This window comes from Procambarus clarkii, unplaced genomic scaffold (assembly GCF_040958095.1).
Source record: "Procambarus clarkii isolate CNS0578487 unplaced genomic scaffold, FALCON_Pclarkii_2.0 HiC_scaffold_123, whole genome shotgun sequence".
In the NCBI taxonomy this organism is placed as follows: domain Eukaryota; kingdom Metazoa; phylum Arthropoda; class Malacostraca; order Decapoda; family Cambaridae; genus Procambarus; species Procambarus clarkii.
In genome coordinates this window covers 1871219-1890133 of record NW_027189156.1, presented here as the reverse complement: position 1 = coordinate 1890133, position 18915 = coordinate 1871219, and the positions used below count along the sequence as shown (strand labels likewise).

The 18915-nt window shown below is 45.7% G+C and overlaps 2 protein-coding genes across 2 annotated transcripts in view; one reads left to right on the top strand and one right to left on the bottom strand.

The window, feature by feature from the left end:
- The first annotated feature begins 8037 nt into the window (after positions 1-8037).
- Positions 8038-8801, top strand: LOC138360832 (uncharacterized). The gene is made up of 3 exons (XM_069320347.1): positions 8038-8188; positions 8311-8437; positions 8519-8801. The coding sequence occupies exons 1-3, from the start codon at positions 8095-8097 to the stop codon at positions 8610-8612; spliced, it is 315 nt and encodes a 104-aa protein (XP_069176448.1). The 5' UTR covers positions 8038-8094; the 3' UTR covers positions 8613-8801.
- Positions 8802-12241: 3440 nt separating this feature from the next.
- The window catches only part of LOC138360836 (cilia- and flagella-associated protein 251-like), a 67348-nt gene continuing 60674 nt past the window's right edge, over positions 12242-18915 (bottom strand). The window contains exons 4-5 of the mRNA XM_069320352.1: positions 12558-12811; positions 12242-12444 (exon numbers count right to left, since the gene is read on the bottom strand). Of these exons, the coding sequence (XP_069176453.1) occupies positions 12242-12444; positions 12558-12811 (457 nt within the window). The remainder of the gene's footprint in view (positions 12445-12557; positions 12812-18915) is intronic.

Here is an 18915-nt window from a genome sequence, read left to right as displayed (position 1 = left end):
TGTCCGCCCGCTGCCTCCACTGTCCGCCCGCCGCCACCACCGTCCGCCCGCCGCCACCACTGTCCGCCCGCCGCCGCCACTGTCCGCCCGCCGCCGCCACTGTCCGCCCGCCGCCGCCACTGTCCGCCCGCCGCCGCCACTGTCCGCCCGCCGCCGCCACTGTCCGCCCGCCGCCACTGTCCACCACCGCCGCCAAAGCCGCCACGGTCCGCCCGCCGCCACTATCCGCCACAGCCGCCACTATCCGCCACCGCCGCCACTGTCCGCCCGTCGCCACTATCCGCCACCGCCGCCACTGTCCGCCCGCCGCCGCCACTGTCCGCCCGCCGCCGCCACTGTCCTCCCGCCGCCACTATCCGCCACCGCCGCCACTGTCCGCCACAGCCGCCACTCTCCGCCGTACAGCCTCCCTTCTCTCCGTTAGTAAATAATTTTAATTGTTAGTAAATAATAAAAGAAATATAAATTATTAGATTTTTTTTACCCTTCAATTGGTTTTAATATTAAAATTGAAAATAATAATATAATATAAAATATAATAAAAATAATATAATATAAAATATAATTTAATTTCAAGAAATTTAACTTTACACACAAAGTTGTAAAAAGGGTTCAGATTATTGGCTCAAACCTTTCATAAGAGATTCATATTGGTATATGAATGGATTATGAATGACTCATGTTAGGAGTGTAAAGTTGCCACAACATCTCAAATTAGTGTTAGATACATATGTCTTGGTTATAAGTTTTGGAAACCTATTTAAGTCCACACACAATATCGTATCTGATACGATAAAACAAACGTTTCCAATACTTTCAAATACTTTCCAGATATGTTGTGGCAACCTAAAATTGTTTGCTGGGCAGCAGCCTGATGCCCCACAGGCCACAACGGAAACAGGTACGAGGCTGCCGGGCATAGTATACCCGGACGTAGTACCCCAGAAGCCGGACCGAAGATGGAATATCTGACCGCAGGCGCATCCCCAAGGTGCGAACGTTCGTCCACCTACCTGCATACCACCCAGAGGAGAGCGTGTTCACCCGCACACTGACGACCGCTCCTAACCGCTGAAAGTAATGCCGAAGAAGGTCCTCGGGAATCTCCAGGGGCGCCCCATGCACACTGACATAAGTCAGTGCACCACTACGGTCCGAGATGGATACAGAGCCGGCACCACCCGGCAGCGGCAACGAACGTCTCTCGTAACGATGGAGGAAATCACGGTACTCCTCCTCCGACACGAACTTGATGACAACCCGGTGGGCAGTTACAAGCTCAGTACCGTAAATGGCCATCACAGGGATACGGAGCATGTCGCACATAACCATTTCTATAGCCGCATATCCAGCACGACCAGTGAACTCCAGGCCCACGGAGTTCACGCGCTTAACAGGAGGAATGGGACCACCCATGGCAAGCTCGCCACGTCAACACGCAGCCAGCAGCAACAGCAGGGGGATTGGAGGGCAGAGACGTCCACACCCCCTGGTGACGAAAACAGCAAACACCCCAAACTACCAGAGGCCAGACGACACGTCTGTACCCCACGGCAGCTCCAGGTGGACTCCATATGTTCGAGTTAGTTCATTATGCAGTCCGAGGGGCTGGTGTCTAGCTGTCATTGATAGTGTCACAGGAAGGATTTCGAGTAACGTTATTGATATTTCTTTTTGTTTTGTTGTAGTAGTTAGTACTTTATTGAATAAACTAAGTTCTTATGCTCAACACTGTCTTTTCGTTACACCCCACACATTATTAATGCCCTGCAAGTGATTCTTCTCACTCGACTATTAAAATTGAGACTGATTCATGGGTTTTGGACTAAATATACGGCACCATACAACAATAAATTATTGTTGTGAGAGCCCAGGACCTACTCGCTAGATTCACTTCGGCGAATGGCGAAGGTCGACGGCCCAAGTGGAGGGGATTTCAACTTTTTTTGAGTCTCGGCGTTAGCTCGAGCCTAGTCAATTGTTCATATCTGGTCCCAGAGTGAGGAATGAGCTGCTCACTACACTGGTGTGTTAGCTAAGCAAGTCCTTCCTCAGGCGACCTAACTGAATATCACGACAGGAATAAAGGTTAAAGAAAATTCTAGGAAATTTTCCGAGCTCAATTCCTCAACCATTTCATTATTCCACTTATCTTCAAACTCTCACAGTAGGTACAGTTTGCATGAAGGATTTATCCGCGATGATTGCACCAGGACAAATGTTGGGAGACGCGTTGATGTAGAAAATGATAAGAGGTTCAAAAGTGCCAGTTGCGTCGTACTGTAGATAGAGGAGCAGAGACGTATGTCAAAGGGAGGCAGTGGTCTCCCAGGACCCTGCCACCAGGGGGCAGTGGTCTCCCAGGACCCTGCCACCAGGGGGCAGTGGTCTCCCAGGACCCTGCCACCAGGGGGCAGTGGTCTCCCAGGACCCTGCCACCAGGGGGCAGTTGTCTCCCAGGACCCTGCCACCAGGGGGCAGTGGTCTCCCTGGACCCTGCGACCAGGGGGCAGTGGTCTCCCTGGACCCTGCCACCAGGGGGCAGTGGTCTCCCAGGACCCTGCCACCAGGGGGCAGTGGTCTCCCTGGACCCTGCCACCAGGGGGCAGTGGTCTCCCAGGACCCTGCCACCAGGGGGCAGTGGTCTCCCAGGACCCTGCCACCAGGGGGCAGTGGTCTCCCATGACCCTGCCACCAGGGGGCAGTGGTCTCCCTGGACCCTGCCACCAGGGAGCAGTGGTCTCCCTGGACCCTGCCACCAGGGGGCAGTGGTCTCCCAGGACCCTGCCACCAGGAGGCAGTGGTCTCCCAGGACCCTGCCAACAGTCGGGAGTGGTCTCCCAGGACCCTGCCACCAGTCGGGAGTGGTCTCCCAGGACCCTGCCACCAGTCGGGAGTGGTCTCCCAGGACCCTGCCACCAGTCGGGAGTGGTCTCCCAGGACCCTGCCACCAGTCGGGAGTGGTCTCCCATGACCCTGCCACCAGGGGGCAGTGGTCTCCCATGACCCTGCCACCAGGGGGCAGTGGTCTCCCTGGACCCTGCCACCAGGGAGCAGTGGTCTCCCTGGACCCTGCCACCAGGGGGCAGTGGTCTCCCAGGACCCTGCCACCAGGAGGCAGTGGTCTCCCAGGACCCTGCCAACAGTCGGGAGTGGTCTCCCAGGACCCTGCCACCAGTCGGGAGTGGTCTCCCAGGACCCTGCCACCAGTCGGGAGTGGTCTCCCAGGACCCTGCCACCAGGTGGTAGTGGTCTCCTAGGACCCTCCCAAGCTGGTCATTCCGTCACCAACCTCAGCCAATCACCGACACCCCGTTCTGTGGCTCAGAGCTCTCAAGGCTGTTGTAAGTTATCACTAAGGCTATAGTGTCACTGTCAAAATTGTCAAAATGATGTACCACCGCGGTACATCAATAGCCACTGTTATCCTTCAGTACCGAGCTGATGCATAAATTAGATCTTTAGTAGATTATGCTGCACCTCTGCTTGCTTTAGTGCCTGAAAGAAAGCTTGGAGGGTTTGAACAATTGAAGAACGGAACGTTGAGTAATGTGCCCTCGTAATACTAAGATACTTAACGTGAGAAAGGAACTTAATATTCCGACCGTCGTTGATCGTGTTTCTCAAATTAGCTGTCAAATTGGTAGAAAAATGCTTAGGCTAACTCATCCTAACCCTTGCACAGAAACCCTCCAGAATTTCTTTATTGAAGGTGTTATAAATAATTGTGGTGTGGGGCTTCTATGGGTACTGGTACTATTAAGGGGTAAGGGTAGTTAGAAGACAGAGTATCAAATATGGGAGAGCTAAAAGGCCCGGCCCCCAAAATAAACTATTCACAGTAGTAATAACTTGCTACTAGCCATATATGTTAGTCTAAGGGTTGATCAATGCGCTCTCACATAGGAAGAAGGGATACTCTGTAATTCATGTACTTATTTATTAACCCCTTAACAACCCCCCATATACACTCACACCAATAACAATAATAATAATAACTTTACCACACTATCTTACGTTAAAAACCTTGGTCCACTTAGGCAGGATACAAGGTTTACACTAATAACAAGCTAGGGTAAAGTACTACTGGATAAGCACTGAAGCTGGATGCAGCTTAGGGTAGAGAAACCACGTGGGACCCTAATACAAAACACAACACTTAGGGGTACCCAAAACACTGGCAAATACTACCCCCAGGTCTCACCAATCGTTACTACCAGAGTAGGTACACTTAATAATGCCCCGTACTTAACTTAAGGGTACAGGAACTTCAGGTAAGGGAAATAAGTAAGAGGAGAAGGGAGAAGATTAGGGGTGCAGCCACAGAGTAGGTCTCGTCCGCACGAACGCCAGCCAGAGAAGAGAGAGCTCCTAGCGACCAGCTGGCCTCCCTCATGTCGTGGTGCCGGAAGGAGCCTAATTGATCGTGCAGCTAAGCACATTAAAGATCTTCCCCTATGCAACGTATTGTTACTCTATGAATGATTAGAAAGTATTAGTAAGCAAAGTTGGTGCTTATGTTATTATTTAATAATCAACCCCCAGCTCAGTCTTTAAATGCTCTTTGAGAAACAATAATAGTCTTACGTCTGGCAGGGAAGATACAAACAATTGCCGTTCGAGATGCACTCAACTGTACTACTAGAAAGTTTAATAGCTCAATTTTGACCTCTGGTTTCCACTGGAGAACCCAGGGTCGTAACACTCCTCCCCCCTTCAGAGAAAAAAAAATGTGACTACTAGAATAGTAGTCATATTTTTTTGTAAGAGTTTACAGAGAATAAAAAGAAAAAACATATGACAAAAACAAAAAATCAATCAAAAACAATTTCTCTGCAAAAAAAAAATACAAAGGAGTTCTCTGAAAGAGAAAAAAAAAAACATACACAAAAAAAATAAAAGAACAGGGAAGTAAATAAACTGGACACGGAATATTTAATGTCACAGGAGAACCTAAAAAAAAATTAACTAAAGCATGACAGTTGGTAAATGGCTTTCTGTGGCTCAGATGAATGTTATTCAGGCAACCGGGACAGAGCGTCGGCTATCACGTTGAGTCTGCCCGGTAGGTGAGTAATGGAAAGATTGAAGTCCTGTAGGTACAACGCCCACCTGAGGATGCGTTTATTCTTACCCTTCATCTGAGTCAGGAAGACTAGTGGGTTATGGTCCGTGTACACTTCCACTATATTACCTGCGAGGTAAACTTCAAACTTTTTACATGTTAACACTAGCGCCAACGCCTCTTTTTCTACCACTGAATAATTGCGTTGCGCCTTGTCGAATTTCACAGAGTAATAATATACTGGGTGTTCCACCTGATCATCCCCAGTTTGCAACAACACTGCACCAGCACCCGAGTCAGACGCGTCAACATGAATTTTAAACGGTCGGTCGAACCTTGGACTAGCAAGCACTGGGGCGGAAGCTAAGATCAATTTCAAATTTTTAAATGCCTCTGCACAGTCTGATGACCACTTAAATTTAACGGCTTTCCGCAACAAGTCTGTGAGAGGAGTGGCAACACTGGAAAAGTTCTGACAAAAACGTCGATAGTACGCACACATACCGATAAATCTTTGAACGTCCTTTTTAGACTTTAGTACTGGATACTCCAGAATGGCACTGATTTTATCTTGCCGAGGTAACACTTTTCCTTGGCCCACTTCATAACCGAGGTACGTCACTGTGCCTTGGCCAAAATGACACTTTTTAGCATTTAAGGTAAGATTTGCCCTTTTCAAGATGGCAAACAACTGGCGTAACCTAGCTATGTGGTCAGCCCAATTACTGTCAAACAGCACAATATCATCTAAATACGCCCGACAATTTGGCACCTTAGCGAGTAGAGAGTTCATGAGTCTTTGGAACGTGGCAGGGGCATTACGCAAGCCGAACGGGTAAGGGAAATAAGTAAGAGGAGAAGGGAGAAGATTAGGGGTGCAGCCACAGAGTAGGTCTCGTCCGCACGAATGCCAGCCAGAGAAGAGAGAGCTCCTAGCGACCAGCTGGCCTCCCTCATGTCGTGGTGCCGGAAGGAGCCTAATTGATCGTGCAGCTAAGCACATTAAAGATCTTCCCCTATGCAACGTATTGTTACTCTATGACTGATTAGAAAGTATTAGTAAGCAAAGTTGGTGCCTATGTTATTATTTAATAATCAACCCCCAGCTCAGTCTTTAAATGCTCTTTGAGAAGCAATAATAGTCTTACGTCTGGCAGGGAAGATACAAACAATTGCCGTTCGAGATGCACTCAACTGTACTACTAGAAAGTTTAATAGCTCAATTTTGACCTCTGGTTTCCACTGGAGAACCCAGGGTCGTAACAGAAGGTCAACATTGTTCAAAATTAATAACTAAAACTGTAACTGAACTCAGAAGGTATCAGATATATAATTTGTACCAAAAGGGACATTAACGGCACTTTCCTGTACCGTGGGAGATTACACCCTTTCCAATTTTAATCCCTCCCTTTCCATCCAAGAAGCAAATTAGACATAAGCCAAAGCATCGTCTTGAAGCAAAGTTCAACGCCTTAAGCCATATTGATTCTCTGTCCACAGAGCATTCTCTCTCTCTCTCAAACTATATACACTGATCCCTACACCGCCCCACGGGTGCAGCTGGAAGTACAGTTGTCCTGACATTGGGAGATAGCTTATATTTTGAGTGGGGAGTCCGTATAAACAACTGGGCCCCTACCCTTCAGACCGAACTATTTGCCTTGCTTCTTTCATTGAAATGTGTACAGGTTTTCGAACTTGATACAGTAATTGTAAGTGATTCTTTATCATCCTTAATTAAACTCAACTCTTTAAGACATAACTGTAATATGCTCGTGTCTGAAGCTAGACACAAATACAGCAAAATTATTAATGATGGTAACAGAGTTCCTTTCATGTGGATTCCATCTCATGTTGATCTTCGAATGCATGATAGATCTGATGAGTTAGCCAAAGAATCTGTCTTTAAGACGAAATTTAGTATAACCTTGGATTGTCTCTAAACAGTCTGAGAGCAATAGTACACCAAGAACTTAAACAAAATCTTGTAGATCTGAGGCAAAGTGAAATTGACACCAGTAATTCCATCTATCATCATATTATCATGCAAGAAGAGCCACACATCTATGGTTCATCCAATAAAATCAGAGGACTCCTAGATGTTACTACTGCTCGGCAATAAGTATCTGGTAATTCGCCTTAATTCAAGAGATGTGTAATTATTTCATTCAAAATTATCTGCTATCAGAAATATCTCCAGTTTGCTAACTGTAGGCAGTAACTAAGTGATTGTAACCTATCCACCGCTGCCCACTGGATGGGAATTAACTCTGTTGCATTTATTACAGTTCCAATTATAACGTAAAAATTTTAAATTTATTAATTTCTTTTTGTAATTCATAAATGTGTTTTGTCTCATTTAGTTTTAAGAGTTACTCCACTGAGTTTATCTAATGTTTACCAATTTGTTTCCACATTATGCCCGAAACGCTCTGCATATTAGTGGCTTTAGGCAATATTGTTGTCTTACCTAGGAGTTCTCCACAGTTCTTGTATCCTATTTATATTAGTATGTTTGTCTAAATACATAAATATTATTATTTAATTAAACTGTGATTTGGTTCCGAGATCATTATGTTATATCATATTAGATCTTATGTTATATCATAATATATGAGAGTTTAGTTATCGTACAGTAGACAAACCACTGAACCCAACATGTGATGTTATCATTAGCCAGTTATATAATCTTGTTACCCCTCATACACCAGATACAACAGCACACTATATAGATATATCATCATCATACTGTATAGAATATATGTCACTATACACCACACTAAATATAACAATATAGAATACTGTTATCATAGGTGGATTTTTTCTCTCATGTTGAAGCCAAGACCTAAGTAACTAGCTAACAGTAGTGGCTGGAGGGTGTTAGCGCATGGGAGGGGGAAGGGGAGGAGGAGGGTGTACCACTGGGCGCGAGGTTATATAAGCCAGCATGGTGAACCTGGCGGACAGTAGTCGCAGAAGGTGCTGGATAGAGGGTCGTGCTTCCCTGATACAGCGTTATTGTTGCAGTTATGGCGGCGAAGCTGATGTTCTTGGTTGTTCTACTGACACCTGTCGGCAGTAGCCTGGCAGCGGTCTCTCTCGCCGAAGCTGAACTTGATCCAAGTAAGAATGTAACGAGGTCATCACGGTGTCGCCTGTTAAAATTGGGCTCTACATTTGTATAGTTAATGTGACGGGTTACACCTAAATATTACTTCGCTCTGAGATGAGATTCAAATTTTCAGGTAACCCAGATCGGTGTACGTATAAGGGCGTGGGATATTCCTTCAAGGAAGAAAAGAGTATTCCTCGACGTTGTGAAGTAGGAAAGTGTATATCTTCCGGTGGTAAAACATACGTACAATTCGCATCGTAAGTAAGCCAGTTTCTCGCATATATGGACTAAAAACTAACTTTTAAAGTAAAATGCTATTTATACTTGCTCGTACTTAGGTGCGGTGTGATAGGGGTACAAAATGGATGCCGCCTGAGCAAAGAAGACTTGACCAAACGTTACCCTGCCTGCTGCCCTCGTCAGATATGCTGATGACTACTTCTTGTTGACTGCCTGCTGTTTGTACTTTATCATAAGCTTGCTTCCTCCACCCCTTGTGTATTTACTCTACACTCCTATAGTCCTAATTTTTAGTATAGATTATCTTTAAGAACTCCTCAATGTAGTCTAGGTGTTAAGCGCTGGAGGTGACTTGTTAAAATATTAAAGAAATTAATGCAATTTATTACTTTCCATATACCTATAATAAGGATAAAACGGTGTCGGAACCATTTTAAGCTCAAATTTAGACAATTTTAGACTGTAAGTCTTGTAGCGAGTAGATTATCCCAATAATATACTCGCTCCAAATATAGTGTTAATATTCCTGTCAACCTTTGGAGATGAATGAGGTGAGGCGTTGCCCGGGCAGCACGGTGAGGTGTTGCCCGAGCAATATAAGCGGCAAGAATATCAAACATTAACTAGTCTACTTTCAAGTGTGGTCTAGAGCAGACACTTGCGAGATACTGTACCAACGCTCAGTGCGCTCAACTCACACCAACGTATCACCTGTGTACTTCTGTATATTCGACCAAATATATATATAGTATCTTAGTGTCTGTGTTTATTTGTCACCATACTTTACGTAACAATAGAACCGTTACAGTCTTTAACATGTAACTTCTCTCCCCAGCAACTCCACTTTAGAACACCCTCTGTCCCCCCCCCCCAATTCTTTACCAAGGTTTAACTATCTTGGTTTGAAAATTCAAAGCATTGGTGTTCCCCTACAGCCCTTTGATCAGGCCTTTAGTTGGATTGATCAGCTAGGTTGTTCGTTGCGGCTGCTCTCAACCTGGTAAGAGGTTGGTTTGAAAAGTGTAGTGGTTTTTATTTATTATTAGCATAACTTGTAAAGTTTTGGCTAAGGACTTTAGGCTTAGAATATTGTGCACATCTTGCTATGGCGTATAGTTTTTATGCAGGTTTGGAACCGGTACTTGTAAAAAAAATTATTGTGCAAAATTATTAATACCTTCTGCCTGTGCTTTAGGGAAGTTTTAAAACTTTTAAGCGGTTACACTAATTTTAGTTTTGGTCATGTTCTAGTAGTAAACATCTTGTATGCTTTCAATGTTCGTTTCTCTTGCTTCCAATGGCGCTGTAAGCATGTTAAAATATTCCACCCCTAGAGCATTAATTTAATGTCGCAACTAGTATGCCTTTTGTAACGGTCTAGTTATCCAACTTGCCCTATATCTTGCAGGTTTGACAACTGGATTATCTTTTGAATGAAAGGTGTACAGGATTGAGGGTAATAATATCGGTGTACTGTCTTGCTAAGCTAACGCAGTTTCGAGTAGACACTAAATGATTTTTATTCATTAAAATGTGTTCAGCCATGACTACAAAACCTTCTTGCCTTCTTTTTTATAGTGTAGTTTTACAAAGTTTGTGTAGCTAATTTTTATATTTACACCTTTACATAGGACACTAACTGGCACTTACTCCTATGAGTTATTGTGACCCATTTCGAAGTTCCGTTTAAAAAGAGATTGAAGGTTTGCCGTCCTATTGTCTACTTGTGAAATTCAAAGTGCAATCTGTAAGAGATGCTGTACTTTGCATAGTATTTCTGCTTTTGATTTTTCTCTAGAAAAATTTGATTTTACTAGTGTTGTCCATACATATTAAAGCCTTCAACAAAGAACATAAAGTTAGGATTGGCACTGCAGATCTGTTTTCAAAACATCATTAGATTGTCATTACAGATGAGTATGCAGGCTTGATATTTAGCATATTTAAAGATTTGCATACAAGAGCAGAGTAGTGTTTGAGACAAATTTGTCCTGATTGTCATTGAGTAAGGGTGGTTGATCCCCAGGCAGATACTACAATAGATATGGATAAGAGTGAAATAGTTACGTATGCAAAACTAGGTGTGTAGTATGTGATATTGGAGAATACCTATTATCACCTCCGTGGTGCCTCCATGCCGTGGTGAGGGGCTCGCGTACACCTCCCTGGGACCGGTGTGGGTTGCCTGTGCCCCCTCTCCTGCCCCCTCTTTGGGTGGTATACGTGCTGAAGGGCACCACGTAGGGGCCTTCAGCCATCGGACCACCCGCTGGAGGGGTCGCCTGTGAGAGGCCGCCCCGAGTGGATGGTTGGGTGTCCAGGCTGGGGTGATAGGGGGACTGGGGTCTTAGCACCAGTGTGGGAGAATGAACGAAGTAGGACTCCACTGTTGAAATGGGGGACCACCGCTGGGGACAACACACCCTTCCTGCACTGGCCCGCGCTCGGCTGCCCTAGTAGGTGGTATCCCTTGTTTCCCGGTCCCATCCCTTATATATTAGTTTGCTCTATGGATTACGACTTGACTTCTCTTACCCAGGCTCATGATGGGCGACCAGGCCCCTGAGTGGGACCGTCCTGGAAGACTGCAATCTGTAGCCTCCGCTACAGGACCCGGTTTAGGCCCAGACCGGACTCTTCCTCCCTGCTCCCCTCCCTCCTCTGTGGTTGGGTAGAGCCTCAAGCCTGCTGTGGTGACTGTCTCGTTCCCTTGCACGGCTCCATCTCTTCTTGCGACTACTGCACCTTTCGACCCGTCTCTCTCTCTATGGGTTCTCATCGCCGTCCCCGCCACGGCCGCTCTCGTATGCTCCCTTCCCATCCAACTTCGTTCCATGCTTTGTTTGGTCCTGCTACATGGACTAAGTACTTTGACCTCCAACCTTTGGATTAAACTCCTAGCAATTTTTCCCTTCGTAGGCATCTTGTCGATTCCGTGGATGCCTCTATCAACTTTAACCCCACCCGTCTTGGTACCCGTGTCGTTGCTGCTCCTTCTCAGGATGCGGCCACTCGCTTGGCCGCCTTATCCTGCCTTGGCGAGACCCCTGTTCGGGTCTTGAAGAACGCTCGGTTAAATGCCAGTGTTGGCACTGTTCTCCTCCCGCACCATATTGCAACTGGTGTTAGGGATCTCGAGGACTGCCGCGAGGATATCAAGCATATCCTCGAGGCCCAGGGTCATTCTGTCCTCCAGGTGGATAAATTTACTCGTCCCCCTCGTGGTCATCGCAGTCTACCCTTTCGGGTTGCGAAGGTTACCTTTGACGGGGCAGAAGGGTCCTACCATCATTCTTGCTGGTGCCAGATGCTCCGTTCAAGAATATATTCCATCTCCTCGGCTCTGCAGTAAGTGCTGGAGGTTTGGGCATGGTGCCCTCAAATGCTCTAGTCCTGTCTCTCTCTGTTCCCTGTGTGGAAGTGAGGGTCACTCTAAGTTGGAGTGCACTTCTCCCCAGGCCTGCTGCCTAAACTGCAGTGAGGCCCACCGTACCTTCTCCCATGTGTGTATTCGTTACAAACTTGAGGCGGCTGTCCTCAACTTGAAGCATCGGGACCGTTTGTCTTTTCCCGAGACTCTGCGCCAAGTTCATCGTCTCCCCTCTTTCGCTGGTGTCTCCTATGCTCACGTGGTGCATTCTTGGTCTCCTCGTCCTTCCCGCCTTCATCAGTCTCACAACCTTTTCAGAGCCTTGGACCCGGACACGCCCACCATCACCGCCCGTTTCCCTCCGTTCTGTTCCGAAGGGTCCCCCTCCTGGTTCTGTCAAGGGCTCCCCTTCTTTCTACCCAGTCTGTCATGTCTTCTTTTGCCTCTCGCTCTAGTCCTCCTTCCCGTCATTCTCGTCCGTCTCTTGGCTCTCCACGCCGCCTGACTTGCGGCCGACGTCCATCGCTCTCCTGATGGTTGTTGTTCGCTCTTGTCCTATCGAGACGCTGGAGTCTGTTGCCCAGTACATTGCTGCTGGGACGCCCGTATCTTGGAGTCGGAAGCGGAAACCTGGCTTCTCTCCTTTCTCCTCCCCTGTCGGTAAGAAGGCTTTGCTTTCTTCTTTACCCCCTATCTCTGATTCTATCGTTCCTTCCCCTTCTGCTTCGGTGGTGGAGCCCCTGTTCCTACTGTAGGGGTTTCTTTACCTCCCGGTTCCATCTCGGTTACTGCCCTTGCTGAGGTGCGCTCCCTTCTTTCTGCCCCCTCCTCCCCTTCCTCCAGACCCTGCTCGTCCACCTCTGGTCTGTCCTGCTTCTTTACCTCCTTTACTCGGTTTACCCATGCCCCCTGACTTCGCTGACCCTGATCCTGACTGTGCTTTTTTTTTTTTTTGGCGTGCTGTGTTCCTTCACCTTTTTCTTTGCTCTGTTGCTCTCCTCTCTCTTTGCTGATGTCTTTTCTTCAATGGAATATCCGTGGATTTTACGCAAATTTCCTTTGCCTCCAACTTCTCATTTCAGTTTTCGCCCCTTTGTCTCTCTCCAGGAGCCGATGCTTGCTCGTCCTGGTCGCTTCCGTGGCTAATCTTTTCTCCCCCACCCCCATGTCGCTGGAGTCCATAATTTTCTGCTCTCTTGATTCGCTCAGATGTTCCCTTTGTCCTCTTACTTTTTTTCTCCACTGTTCTGCCGCCCATGTCTTTTTGCGTAGATGGTACACGGTTTCTCACATTTCTCTCCCCCCCACTTTCTCTTTCCGATCTTAAACAACACCTAGACTCCTTGCCGGAGCCTGTGCTCCTGCTGGGTGAATTCAATTGCCGTCATGCCCTCTGGGATGTGCTGACAAACACCCGGGGTCGCCTCCTTGAACCTTTCATCCTCTCTTCTTCTCTGTCCCTTCTTAATTCTGGTGAGCCCACTCATTTGAACTCAGACTCGCTCCCTTTCTTGTCTCGATCTTTGTGCTCGTCATACCTTTCCTTAGATTTCGGGTGGTGGGTCCTTGATGACCTCCATGGCAGTGACCATTTTCCTATCCTTGTTTCTTTTCTCTTTTCGCCCTCCTCTCTTCTTCCCTAGGTGACAGTTTGCCGAGGCTGACTGGCGCCTCTTTATTCTCCGTGCTACTATTTCCGACCTCTCCATCCTGTCTCTTTCGCGCCCTCCTTCTTTTTTATGACACTGTGTTTGACGCTGCCCTCCACTCTATTCCTCGCTGTTCCTCTCTGGGGAACGCGGAAGTGCGTTCCCTGGTGGAATATGGACTGTGCTCAGGCTGTCAGCTATAAGCGTGCAGCCTGGAAGAGACATTGCCACCGGCAGACAGTCGAGTCTTTTCTTTTGTTTCGGAAGGAGAGTGCAGTGGCCCGTAGGACCATCCGTGCGGCTAAACGTGCTTGCTGGGAGTCTTGTCTCAACCGTTATGTCTGAAACTCCTCTCCTACTGGTCTGGAAGTGTATCCGCAAGATTACGGGCAAGTTCGTTCCCGATGTCTCACCGGTCCTTCGCCTACATGGTGCTCTTGTGGCAGACCCGTTGCAGGTTGCGACCGAACTGGGTTCCCATTTCTCCTGTTAGTTCTGGTTCTCATTTCTCCCTATCCTTCCTTCTTCGTAAGCCTCTTCTTGAATCTCGTCCTTTAAATTTCTCTACTTGGCTTCACCTTCCCTATAATGATCCCTTCTCTCTCTGAGCTTCAGTCTGCCCTAGCCCTTTGTGGTTCTACAGCAGCGGGCTCAGATGGCATTCATTATGAAATGCTTTGCCATCTTCCTCCATGCACGTCTCGGTATTTACTGAGTCTGTACAATCGGGCCTGGGAGTCGTCGTCAGTCCCTGAAGACTGGCTCCTCGATGCTGTTGTCCTTCCTGTTCACAAACCAGGGTCTCTCGGGTCATCCCCCAAGGACTTCCGCCCTATCGCCCTATTGCTTGCAGACTAGTTGTCTGCAAGCTCTTTGAACGTATGGTTAACGTTCGTTTGATGTTCTTAGAACACTATCACCACCTCTCCCCTTCTCAATTTGGTTTCCGCAAGTGCCGCAGCACAACAGATGTCCTGGTGAACTTGGAGGTCTATATTCGTACTGCTTTTGCTGCAAAAACCTTCGTTGTTGCCGTCCTTTTTGACCTGGAAAAGGCTTACGACACTACCTGGCGGTATCATATTCTGTCTCAACTTCATTCTTTTGGCCTTCGTGGGAACCTCAGTCTCTCCCTCCAGAGCTTCCCCTCTCGTAGTTCCATTCGTGTGCGGCTTGGTACTGCTCTCTGCCTCTTTTCAGCAATACGAAGGTGTGCCCCAGGGTAGTGTTCTGAGCACTACTCTTTTTCCGGTTGCCCTCAATGGTCTTCTTTCCTCTCTTCCTTCAGGTGTCTTCTCCGCTCTCTATGTCGATGATCTTACCCTTTGCTGTCAGGGTGATGATTCGCCTCTCCTTCAACGCCGGCTTCAACTTGCGATTGATGCCGTGTCGTCTTGGGCCACCGATCATGGCTTCAAGTTCTCTACTTCTAAGACTTGTGCCATGACTTTTATGCGGAAACGGGTCGTTCTTCGTCCCTCTGTCACTTTATGGTCATCCCCTTGAGTACAAAGATTCCGCGAAGCTTTTGGGGTTATTCCTTGACACTCGTTTGTCTTGGTCTCCCCATATCTCTTACCTCCGTGTTGAGTGCTCTAAGGCCCTTACCCTCCTTTGGGTCTTGTCCCATACTTCTTGGGGGGGCAGATAGGCGCACTCTCCTTGCTTTACATTCCTCTCTCGTCCTGTCTAAGCTCGATTATGGTTGCCCTGCTTACTCGTCTGCTTCTCCTTCTACTCTTCGCCGTCTTGATGCTTTGCACCATACTGGGTTGCGCCTCAGTTCTGGTGCCTTTCGTTCGACTCCCGTCCTTAGCTTGTATGTTGACACTGGCTTCCTGTCTCTCCAAGACCGTCGTGATGGCTACTGTCTTCGCTATCTTGCGCGGTCCTTTCAACATCCTTCCTCTCGCCTCTGTCGTGCTTTAACTTTTACCCCTCCTGCGGTTCCTGTTCCTCTTCACCACCTCCCACTTTCTGTCCGGTTATCTCGCCTACAGTACTCTCTTTCCGTTCGTATTTCTAATGTTTCTCCTCGTATTGTTCCTTCTTTGCCCCCGTGGAGAGTCCCTCTTCCGCGGTTTTGTACTTCCTTGACCCGTATCACTAAAGCTTTTACCCCTCCTACGGTTCTAAAACGCCTTTTCCTTGAGCACTTTTCTTCTCACTCCCGCTCCGTTTCCATCTTCACAGATGGGTCTAAGTCTGCAGACGGTGTAGGCTACTCTGTTCTTTTTCCTGATCGCACTTGTATGTGTCGCCTACCTCCGGAGACTAGCATCTTGACAGCGGAACTTTATGCTATTCTCAATGCTCTTCGTCTCTTACTTTCTCGTTGTCAATCTTCTTTTGTAGTTGTCGTTGACTCTCGTAGTGCCTTCATGGCTCTAGGGTCCTTTAATCCGGTTCATCCAATGGTCGTCGAGATTCAACATTGGCTGTTTCTTATTTCCAGTAAATTTGTCAGTTGAGTTTTGTTGGGTTCCCAGCCATATTGGTGATTTTTAAATGAGTGTGCGGATGCTGCCGCTAGGGAAGCTGTCCGCTCTTGTCCTATCTCCCATAAAGGTATTCCTTATTCAGACATTTACTCAGTAATTCATTCCTCCATCCTTACCCGTTAGCAGGATTAATAAAAAAAATAATAAATAAAATAAAATGTTTATTCAGGTAAGGTACATACATACAAGTGATTTTACATAAATTGATAGATTTATAGATAGAGCTAGTACATACAATGCCTAAAGCCACTATTACGCAAAGCGTTTTGGGCAGGGAACACATTAATGACTAATACTTAATACTAAATGAGTATAAAGAATAAAATATGTTGAGAACAAATAAAAATAAAGATAAAAAGGGGGAAACATGGCTGAAAAAGCAGCACAAATACAAATAGGTCGACAAACAGTGTTGTTTAAGAAAACAGACATGGGTTGACAATAGAGGGGTAAGGTAGGTTACAGGGAATTTATTAGGTAGTGCTTTGTTTTTATCTTAAACTGGTTGAGAGAAGTACAGTCTTTAACATGGTTGGGAAGGTCATTCCACATTCTGGGTCCCTTGTGTATTGTATCCCTTGTGTATAAATGCTCTACTATTGTAGAGCATTTATAGTTTAAGTCGTACTCATGGAATATCAAAACTGAATTTATTTCTGGTGTGGTGCTCATAGGCTCTGTTACAACCTTCATTGAAGCTTTTGAGGTCAGGATTGGCATTACAGTTCAGCGTTTTATATATGTATAATTCACATGAGAGAATGTGCAGTGACTTAATATCTATCATATTCAGAGATTTGAGTAGGGGTACCGAGTGATATCTGGGGCCAGAGTTGGATATTGTCCTAATGGCAGCTTTGTTGAGTAATTAGAGGACGTAAATGATTTTGGGTAGTAGAACCCCAAGAACAATTACCATAGTTGAGATATGGATAGATAAGGGAGTAATAGAGAGTCACCAGGGCAGGGCGGGGTACATAATATCTTATCTTAGAAAGAATGCCAACAGTTTTTGAAACTTTTTTTGATATATTTAGAATGTGTCCCTGGAAATTCAGCTTGTGATCAATGAGAACGCCAAGGAATTTGTCATCTAATTTATTACAAATTTGGGTATTGTTTATTTTGAGATTTATTTCATTAGAGGATTTATTGCCAAACAGAAGATAGAAAGTTTTGTCAATGTTAAGGGTGAGTTTGTTGGCAGTTAGCCAAAGATGGACTTTATTTAGCTCAGTATTTACTGTGGCATTTAGAGCAAGAGGGTCAGGACTGGAGTAAATGAAGGTTGTCGTCAGCAAATAGAATTGGTTTGAGGTGTTGGGAGGCATTTGGAAGGTCATTAATATAGATGAGAAAGAGGAGAGGGCCAAGTATGCTGCCCAGAGGAACACCAATGTTGATGGGTAAGGTGGAAAAAATTGAATTATTCACAGAAACATACTGGAGCCTGTCAGTAAGGTAAGGTTTGAGGTATTGTAGGGAGTGTCCTCTGACTCCATAATAATGTAATTTAAGAAGAAGGTTTTGGTGGTTGACAGTGTGAAAAGCCTTCCGCAGGTCCACAAATAACCCAACAGGAAACTCAATTTTATCAAGAGCTGCATGAATCAAGTTAATCATATTAATAAGTGCATCGTTAATGATGTTTTTGGGTCTGAAACCATATTGACAAGAGCTAAGTATATTGTGTTTGGCTAGATAAGAGTAAAGCTGCTTGTAGATTAGTTTTTCAAATATTTTTGACAAGTTAGGCAGGATTGATATAGGTCTGTAGTTGTTAACATCTGTGAGATCACCACATTTGTGGACAGGGGTTACTCTCGCTTTTTTAGCATATCTGGAAAGGTTTGGAGTTCAAGTGACTTGTTGAAGAGCAATGCAATAGCAGGGGCTAAAGATCTGGAGGCTTTTTTGTAAATTAAAGTTGGTATCTCCTCAAGGGCACTAGACTTGGTTTTAAGGGAAAGGATTATCTCATTAACGTCAGTGGAATTAGTAGGCTTTAGGTTCAGAGACTGTGGATAGTTACCTGTAAGATAGTCCTTAACATCAGTACTGGAAGATGGAATATCATTTGCAAAGGATGTCCCAATGGAAGAGAAGAACCTATTGAACTTAATAGCAGAATCAGAGGCTGAAAGTCGACCATCGTTATTGGACAGGAGTGTTGGTTTGTTATTTAAAATCTTCTTGGATCCCAATATTTGTGAAATTGTGCTCCAAGTTTTTTTTAATGTTGCTCTTTATTTGGGTAAATTTATCTTCGTAGTACTTGGTTTTGGCTCGTCTAATTATTTTAGATAGCAATAACGAGTAATTCTTTGAGAATTCTCTGGAGACGGTTCCTAACCTATACTTCTTCTCAAGGTCATGTTTTTTATTAATGGATTTAAGTATTCCTTTTGTAAGCCAAGGATTGTTAAGCCTTTTGGTTGTGACTTGTTTCGTTAGCATAGGACAGTGGGTGTTATAAAGGCTAAGAGTTGTTTGTAGAAAAGATTGCACTGCTAGGGTGATGTCCCCTAAGTTACCTAACTCGGACTCCCAGTTGACATTATCAGCAGCAGTTATAAAATTGTCTATAGCAGTTTCATTGTGCAGCCTAAAGCTTAATTCCCTTGACTCTAGAGGTGGTTTGCTAATGTTAGTTAAGAGAAATGTGGGGTAATGGTCTGTAGTGCTATCGGAGATTATACCTGAAGTAAGCGGAGAGGTTATGTTGGTCCAGATGTGATCTAGAGTCGTAGCAGTACTATCGGTGATTCTAGTAGGTCTAGTGATTAAGGGTATGAGGAAGCAGGAATTCATACAGTTGAGGAAGCTAACAGCAGTAGGGTGTTCAGGCTCTCAGAGGTCAATATTGAAATCCCCTGCGATAATTATAGTTTTTGTTCAGTCTGTTATCTAGTATTAGATTTCTAAGGTTTGAGTTGAATTCGGACACACCAGTGTTAGGAATTCTATAAACTGCA